Raw genomic sequence first — 9,821 nt, forward strand, 5'->3', positions numbered from 1 at the left:
CGAATTGATTTGTATGAGTGACTCGTTTACGAATGAATCGATTCACTTATTTATTTTTTGGCGAATCGTGCAAGAACGAATTGATTCGTATGAGTGACTCGTTCGCAAACGAATCGATTCATTTGATAATTTTTCGGCGAGTCATTCGCGAACGAATTGAATAATTTTTGGTGAATCATCCGCGAACGAATTGATTCGTGTAAATGACTCGTTCGTGAATGAATCGCTTCATGTATTTATTTTTGGTGAACCATTCACGAACGAATTGATTCGTATGAGTGACTCGTTCGCGAATCAATCGATTCACTTATTTATTTTTCGGTCAATCATTCATGAACGAATTGAACAATTTATTCGCGAACGAATTAATTCGTGTAAATCACTCATTCGCGAATGAATCGATTCATTTATTCAATTTTTGGTGAATCATTCACAAACGAATTGATTTGTAAGGGTTACTCGTTCGCGAATGAATCGATTTATTCAATTATTTTTTGGTGAGTCATTCGCGATCAAATGGATCAATTTATTCGCCAACGAATAGATTTGAATGAGTGACTCGTTCGCGAATGAATTGATTCATTGATTTAATTTTTGGTGAATCATCCACGAACGAATTGATTCGTGTAAATGACTCGTTCGGGAATGAACCGATTCATTCATTCAATTTTTGGTTAATCATTCGCGAACGAATTGAATCATTTATTCGCGAACGAATTGAATCATTTATCAGTGAACGAATTGATTCGTATGAGTAACTCGTTCGCGAACGAATCGATTCAGTTAATTATTTTTTGGCGAGTCATTCGCGAACTAATTGAATAATTTTTGGTGAATCATTCACAAACGAATTGAATTATTTATTTGCGAACGAATTGATTCGTATGAGTGACTCGTTCGTGAATGAATAGATTCATTTTTTGTTTAATTATGGTGAATCATTCATGAACGAATTGAATCATTTATTCGCAAACAAATTGACTCGTATGTGTGACTCGTTCGCGAACGAATCGATTCATTTATTTAATTTTTGATGAATCATTCACGAACGAATTGAACAATTTACTTGAGAATGAGAACTAATTGATTCGTATGAGTGACTCGTTCTCGAACGAATCGATTCATTTATTTAATTTTTGATGAATCGTTCACGAATGAATTGATTTGTAAGAGTGACTCGTTCGCGAATGAATCGATTCTTTAAATTTAATCATTTTTTGGTGAGTCATTCGAGAACTAATTGAATAATTTTTGGTAAATCATCCGCGAACGTATTGATTTGTGTCAATGACTCGTTCGCGAATGAATCGTTTAATGTATTTAATTTTTGGTGAATCATTCGCGAACGAATTGATTAGTGTAAATGACTCGTTCGCGAATGAATCGATCCATTTAATTATTATTTTTTAGTGAGTCATTCGCGAACAAATTGAATAATTTTTGATGAATTATTCGCGAACGAATTGAACAATTTCTTCGCGAACGAATTGATTCGTGTAAATGGCTCGTTCGCGAATGAATCGATTCATTTACCTAATTTCTGGTGAATCATTCACGAACGAATTGAATTATTTATTCACGACTGTATTGATCTGTATGAGTGACTCGTTCGCGAACGAATCGATTCATTCAATCATTTTTTGGGAGCCATTCGCGAACAAATTGAATAATTTTTGGCGAATCATTCGCGAACGAATTGATCCGTATGAGACTCGTTCGCGAATGAATCGATTCATTTAATAATTAATTTTTGGTGAATCATTCAGTATTGATTCGAATAATTTATTCGCGAACAATTTGATTCGTATGAGTGACTCGTTCGCGAACGAATCGATTCATGAATTAGGGATTAATCAATTTGTTGGCGAGTGATTCGCAAAAAATAAATCTATTCGTGCGTGAATGGCTCTTTCAAGAAATTAATCAATTCGTTGACGAATTATTTCCTTAAATGAATCGATACTCTAGCGAACAATTCACTGAAAAATGAGTCGATTTATACGTAAAACGTGAAAAATTCGTTTGGAAACGGATCCGGTTGAAGCTTTGTAGGATTTATTAATTTTTTTCATCAAATGGAACCACTTTGAGAGGAAGGGTGGGAGGAGAAAAAAATCAAAAAAAAAATTAACACCAAGTACCTATACAATATATAATAATAAGAACCACTCCAACTCTACTTATTGATCTTATTTGAAAAAGAAGAGCTTTTGCTTATACCTGCGCTTGTATGTAGTTTGCACATATTCGGCTTAAATTCTACCTTTTGGTCTTAATTTAATGACGAATTTCACGTTGCATTATTTTCAGACGAATCTCTCACATGTAACGTTTGCGATAGATCATTTTACAATCGTAAAATGCTCGAGCAACACCAACAGAAGAAGCGTCACTTCGGGTATGTATACCTATTTTCTCATAGACCTACTCATTCAGGGTAAAATGTCCTTTTTGACATCGGGTTGTAATTTATCACACACAGGTGCTCCGCCTGCGACACGTTATTCCCATCGATAATGCAACTAGAACATCACAAAGAAGAATTCGATCACTGGTCCGATACGGAGACCAGTGCTTTGACTTGCCATCATCACCATCATCATTACTATCATCATCGTCATCACCACTCGAATCATCATTGTCACGAGGACGACGATGACGAAGATGATTACGATGACGAGGACTCGTACATAGAATCGGGCGAGGAAATGGAACGATTGCTGTAAATTACCATGTGGATGACGATATTACGATTTACATAGATTAGGTTTTAAATACTCTTCCCTCCCTCTTCTCTCTTTACCTACCTACGTTCTACGTTATATTTGTGTACTGAAATACTGAATTTTTTCTCACAATCGGATTGTAATTCGGTTTTTGTAAGTTTCGATTTCGAATCGTGTATATTTTTTTCGACGAGGATGCAAGAAGAAAAATATGGTATATTAGATGATACATATCACGAATAAATTTTGGAGTACTTCGTCTCGGAGTATTTATACAAAATAAGTTGTTGGAAAAGATATCAAGAAAAATATTACGTTATCTTAATTTCGACGTAGATAAAACTTACCCTTTATCTGTTTGATTTTGAAATTTACGAGGCAAAACTCGTTTAAAACTTTCGGTACTGGAAACAAGGTGGCGGAAGGCGAATTTCGCAGCCACGAAATCGGTACGCAATTTAATATAAGTGCCATTCTCGCGTCTCGTGTCGTCGTCGCATTGCCGCAATTAAAGCACCTCGCTCGGATGCGGCAAACGATTCTAATTTGTTTATCACCTTCTTTAACTATGTGTTTGTTGGAATCGAGGTTTAAATTTTGGATTAAAATTGTACCTACTTTCTGCCGAACTGAATGCTCTCACATCTTCGCAGGTACTTCTCTATGGCAAAATGGCAAAACGCCTTCTAAGTATTTTAAACCGCAATATGGTAAAAGGCACAGACTTCCTAACGAATTCCAACAACGACGCGAGGGCGAGGCGTATAGCTCGAATGCCATCAGTTTATATAAATGATAAATTGTGGCCGAAATTGTTCCAAATATTCATAACATTTACCTCGGCCGCGTTCGTATATACTTATTCTTGCTCAGTAAACAATCAAGCGTACTACGGTCGTGTCGAGCCCGAGACCAAATTTTAAATTAATAGCAAATCCGACTGGCTGAGAGAAAGAGAAGTTTCTCAAAATGATGCGATTAATTTGCTCAACTTTGCCGTTTACGTTTCGTCCTGCTCGCTGAAACAATATTCGGGTAATTTGCGGACGAGTACGAGAGAAAGAGAATCGGTTCGGGTCTCCATTGTTTCCGAATATTATACCTATAATCCTGCGTATATAGGCAAAGTTTTTCCTCCGTTTGTAGATATTTTATTGAAAGAAATGCCATCCAGGTATTCAATTTGCTATAGTTTCCTATACATTTATATACGCCGTACTTGTAACTATTGATCTGTGTAAAAGGTTCCGTGCCATTATACTTTGGAATAATTGTCGATTTTGTCGAAAAGTTTTCACCAAATTACAAATTGATACTTGGGAAATTTAGAATTGACCTGCGTGTTTATACAGGGTGTCCTCATGATCACAGAACGTGTTTTTTTTTTTCATGAAATCGGAAAGAGTGTTACGATAAATCAGAGGAAACGAAAAAACAATAAAAAATATTTATTTAAAGTCGTCAAAAAAATAAGCACGACTAAAAAATCAAAAGGACTTCAAGACCTTTTACATAAAATAACATCAATGATAGACGTACGTAAAGCGAATGACCGCGTCAAAACAATATTTACAATCGAAAGACGATTGAAAAAAATATAAAATTTAGGAACCGTTGGTGGCCAAATATTTCTAATAAAACGTAACGAACGAAAATAAAATTTCCCGAATAATAAACGAAATAAATTTACGAATATCTCAACACTCCCTGTTACGATAAATCAGAGGAAACGAAAAAACAATAAAAAATATTTATTTAAAGTCGTCAAAAAAATAAGCACGACTAAAAAATCAAAAGGACTTCAAGACCTTTTACATAAAATAACATCAATGATAGACGTACGTAAAGCGAATGACCGCGTCAAAACAATATTTACAATCGAAAGACGATTGAAAAAAATATAAAATTTAGGAACCGTTGGTGGCCAAATATTTCTAATAAAACGTAACGAACGAAAATAAAATTTCCCGAATAATAAACGAAATAAATTTACGAATATCTCAACACTCCCTGTTACGATAAATCAGAGGAAACGAAAAAACAATAAAAAATATTTATTTAAAGTCGTCAAAAAAATAAGCACGACTAAAAAATCAAAAGGACTTCAAGACCTTTTACATAAAATAACATCAATGATAGACGTACGTAAAGCGAATGACCGCGTCAAAACAATATTTACAATCGAAAGACGATTGAAAAAAATATAAAATTTAGGAACCGTTGGTGGCCAAATATTTCTAATAAAACGTAACGAACGAAAATAAAATTTCCCGAATAATAAACGAAATAAATTTACGAATATCTCAACAAAGAGAATGCTTTAAAAATTCATAATCAGAATTTCATGTTGGCTAAATTTATTTTTCGAATTTTGATGCATTTTTGAAAATTTAAAAATGCTGGAAAACCATCATTATTGAACTCAACCCCCCTCTCCCCTTGAAAAGGGTGGGGCGGTTTTTATTCAATGCTCCAAAATTTCAACAAAATGTCAAATATTGAGTGACACATTGTTTTATAGGGTATTGAGACAGAAATCACAATTTTTACACGTTGAAACTGAAAGCTAAAATCATACACTTGAGTGTCCTATTTTTGATCTTAAAAGTCATTTTTAGCAATTCTGAAGCCTCCAGAAAATGTTTGAAAAAAAAAACTCCAAAATCAATCAAGTTACAAACTAGATAGAGCGCAGCTGTAACAGTGTGCATGATCTATGTTATTAGGGAAGCACAACATAATTTCCAAAAAAAAACAATACAACTTTGGAAAAAGCACAACGCGATTTCGAAAAAAAACAACGCGATTTTGATTTTGAAAGAACAACAAGACATCAAAAAAAGCACGACGTGATTTTGAAAAAAGAGGACACAACACAATTTTGAAAAAGCACAACACAATTTTGAAAAAAAAGTACAACGCCATTTTGAAAAAAAGCACAACGCAGTTTCAAAAAAAATCACAACACGATTTAGAAAAAACGAGATTTGGATTTCAAAACCACAACGTGATAATGCGATTTAAAAAAAAACACTCAGGGTGCAATTTTGAAAAAAAAACAACATGATTTTGAAAATAAAGCACAACAGGATTCTGAAAAAAAGCAGTAGGTACGCTATTTTGAAAAAAAAGCACAACGTAATTTGGAAAAAAACAACGCATTGGATAAAAAACAACGTGAAATCGAAAAAAAGCACAACGCGATTTTTAAAAAAACACAACAGGATTTTGAATTGAAAGCACAACACAATTTCAAAAAAATAAGCACAACATAATTTTGAAAAAAAGCAACGCGATTTTGAATAAAAAACAACGCAAAATCGAAAAAAAGCACAACGCAATTCTGAAAAAAAAATCACAGCACAATTTTGGAAAAAAGCACAACACAATTTTGAAAAAGAAGCACAGCTAAATTTTGAAAAAAACGCGATTTGGATTTCGAAAACACAGCGCAATTCTGAAAAAATAAGCACAACACGATTTTGAAAAAAAAAGCACAGCGCAAATTGTGATTTGGATTTTGAAAGCACAACGCTATTTTGAAAAAAATTAGCACAACGTGATGTTGAAAAAAATCACAACGTGATTTTGAAAAAAAATCATAGCACAATTTTGAAAAAAAGCACGCGCGATTTTGAAAAAACGTGATTTGGATTTCAAAAGCACAACGAGATTTTGAAAAAAAGCACAACAGGATTTTGAAAAAAAAGCACAATGGGATTTTGAAAAAACGTGATTCGGATTTCAAAAGCACAACGGGATTTTGAAAAAAAAGCACAACGAGATTTTGAAAAAAAAGCACAATGGGATTTTGAAAAAAAGCACAACAAGATTTTGAATGAAAAGCACAATGCGATATCAAAAAAAAAGGAAAACGCAATTTCAAAAAAAAGCACAACGCGATTTTGAAAAAAGGCACAACACAATTTCAAAAAAAACAACACGATTTAGAAAAAAGCACAACACGATTTTGAAAAAAAAAAAGCACAGCCAAAAATGCAGAAAAAAAGTAGCCCATACCATAAATTGATAAAAAAAAAATTAGAATAATGGAGCAAAATAATTTTTCGAAAATTGTTTGAAAATTTATCAGAATAAAATTCACTAAAAATTGATGAAATAAAATTAAAATATGAGAGAAATTTTGCAAAAATGTTCAAAATGCTTACTTATGAAAAAAAATTGTGATTGGTTGCAAAAAATGGTTCCAATATCGAAATGAAATGAAACTCTGAAAAAATCACATCAAGTAGATATACCTACCAAATAAATACCGAAGAATTACGTATCGTTGAAATTACTTGAAAGTTACCAAAGATTGATGAAATTTCGGCGATGATAGTGCCATTAACTCCAAAATTGTGAAAAATCCTGACAGGATAAAATTTAATTTTTTCGTGATCAGATCGAAAAATTCTATAAAAATCACCCACCGGTACGTAATTTTGAAAAAAAAGTCGTCCAAAGTTGGAAATTTTACCATCCAAAAGTCATCAAGAGGTCCACCTTTTTAATTTTTTCAATTGAGCAGACAGCTTGGCTCAGTTGAATCCTCTAAAACTGATTTTGGATTTTGATTTCAATGACCTATAAGCTGAGCAGAATCTCAGATTATCTTTTGAAACCTGACCATTTTTTTGCAAAATAGGTCGAGTTTTGGGGGAGGGGAAGGGAGAGCGAATTGAGGCCCCACATCGGGGGGATATTGGAAGAGCCAACTCAAAAATTAAGTCGATATTCGTATTCAGCTTTTTCAAAAACGTTTGATTATAAAACTGGATTTTTTCAAAATTTTCAAATTATAGCTTCAAAATTCAGCGAGCTTTTGAAAATTGAGATTTCAAAAAAATGTCCACTTTTGAACTTTTGCATTTTTTGGAAAATATTTTCGAAACTACTCCTAATTTCTTTAAAACACAGCCAACACATTTTCTCTCAGTCACAGCAATTGTGAGTACTTGGACTTCAAAACAGGCAAATTTGATGAGGAACTTCAAGTGCTCAAAAATAAAATTCCGCCACAGCTGGCATAAGAGGGATGGGAGGAGGGGGGGGGGGGGTTAGTTATGACAATTTTCCTTTTTCCCCAATGCGAACCATACAAAATTTTTTGAACAAAATCAGAGCACTTACACCCAAAACACAACGAATTTTACATGGAATTGCCCTTTTGGATAACCAACATTCATATTATCTTTTGTGATTTTTTGGACACCAGGTATATAGAACTGAAATTTCAAAATTGAAAAGTGAAATAATAACCTAACTATGGATATTTTTAATAGAATTAATTTGAACGAATACTTACATATTTGACTCGTACATATCGCAAAAAATTGACCATTATCATCACAATAAAACATAATTATACCGTTCAAAAAAAACAGTTTTTAATTTTTATTTTATTTTAAATTATTTTCTTATTTTTGAATAAGTTAATTACACATTGTTAAATTCTGTCGTATTGTTGATTTTTTTGTATATTTTTTTCTTTTTTCTTTTTTTTTTGTAATAATTTTCATTATTCTCGATTGTAAGTATACGATTTTCCATCGTTCGATGTATCGAAAATTTTTTTTTTAATATTTACGTAAGTACACAAATATTATTACGAAATTCTTTAATTAAAAATTGAGAACAATTCTTCCCAAATGACTTCCACTCAACTGTTTAATTTTTTTTATAGATAATATAGTATACCTAAAAGAATTGCTTGATCGTGTATTCGTGTATCAATAATCAATATTTTTACGTATTTTTCTGTGTATAAGAAATAAGATTCCATCTCGTACTTTTGATTTCAGTTACCTTTCGTACATATGTGAGTATTACTTAAGTATGTACCTTACCTATTGTTGTATGTTTGTCTGCATACTTTTTAGTTACCCTATCTCCCTTTTCCCTCTCCTGTTCCTCTTTTCCAATTTGTAAGTTACTAATTTATTACGATTGATACCTACCTAGAGATACCTACATACCTACGTACGCTAATTTTACACATATCGGAATCGTGTTACTTACCTATACTGGTATTACTGGAACATATAAATTTATTTTTTAATATGGAAATGATGATACTCATTATTGATAGCATTTAACATCATCCTTTATTACTTGGTAGAGAATAGATTTATTTACTATGTTTTAAATTTAACAATCGCAAGCGACCCTTGGGCTGCTTCAACTTTTACGAATATATTTGATGTTCTCATTGAATTATTTTATTTATTGGCGTGTGCTCTTGTGCTTGATGATGTGAAGTCTGAAATTTCAGTTGAAGATTTGATGAGATACTGCTCGATTCTTGAATTTTGAAATTTTTCATCGTTTGAAGATAACATTTAACTTTACAAAGTTATACTGAAAGGAGTAAAAATAAAACTAATAGTTACTGAAGAAAAGCTTGGAAATATTTCCCCCCTTGTTCCACAACATTGTTCATAGAAGCATTTTTGTGGCGTTGGTAACGTGTCAAAGTAATTTAGTAGTCACTTCTTCAATCTTCAGAGACGATTCTGTAACAAAAAGGTAAGTAGATACACTTACTTTTAAATGAACTTACTTGAGTAATTTTGTGCAACAGTTGACTAAAAATGTGTTGAAATAATCTTCTCTCTTCAGACGAATTTACCATCCTGCAGAACACATTACGTCTTGCGAGTCTTTTAAATTTCAAATTTTTTAGTGAAGAAATTCAGATAAGTAACTAATTAATAAATTAGTATGTATAGGTAGGTACCTACCGTACCTGTTGATAAAATTGAAAATGTTAACTTTTCATTTCTTTAATTGGTGTTTACTGCACAATGAGAAATAGTCAAATATTTTCTTGGAACTGGTATCAATACTTAATATTATGATTTTTTTCTCATCGACGGATCATTAGCGACGAATATACAATTTTGATTACTTTATTATTTTTCGGTATGGTGATTAGTAGGTTAAGTACCTACATATGTTTACAGCAGCGAAGAACTACAAGAGTTTAATTAATAGGCAGATCATTAGTACAATAATGGTGAATATTATTTTTTCTTCGAATTTAGGGAAATATTTAAAAATTCGCTTCAATTCCTTAGAAACCTATTTTTAATT

At 32.3% G+C, this 9,821-nt stretch overlaps 1 protein-coding gene across 1 annotated transcript in view; it reads left to right on the top strand.

Moving 5' to 3' along the window:
- LOC135834269 (putative uncharacterized protein DDB_G0287457) overlaps positions 1-8,942 on the top strand; it is a 123,135-nt gene extending 114,193 nt beyond the window's left edge. Inside the window, exons 3-4 of the mRNA XM_065348111.1 lie at positions 2,311-2,398; positions 2,483-8,942. Coding sequence (XP_065204183.1) covers positions 2,311-2,398; positions 2,483-2,726 — 332 coding nt within the window. The 3' untranslated portion in view covers positions 2,727-8,942. The remainder of the gene's footprint in view (positions 1-2,310; positions 2,399-2,482) is intronic.
- Positions 8,943-9,821: the final 879 nt, after the last annotated feature.

Source organism: Planococcus citri, chromosome 2 (genome assembly GCF_950023065.1).
Source record: "Planococcus citri chromosome 2, ihPlaCitr1.1, whole genome shotgun sequence".
Classification (NCBI taxonomy): domain Eukaryota; kingdom Metazoa; phylum Arthropoda; class Insecta; order Hemiptera; family Pseudococcidae; genus Planococcus; species Planococcus citri.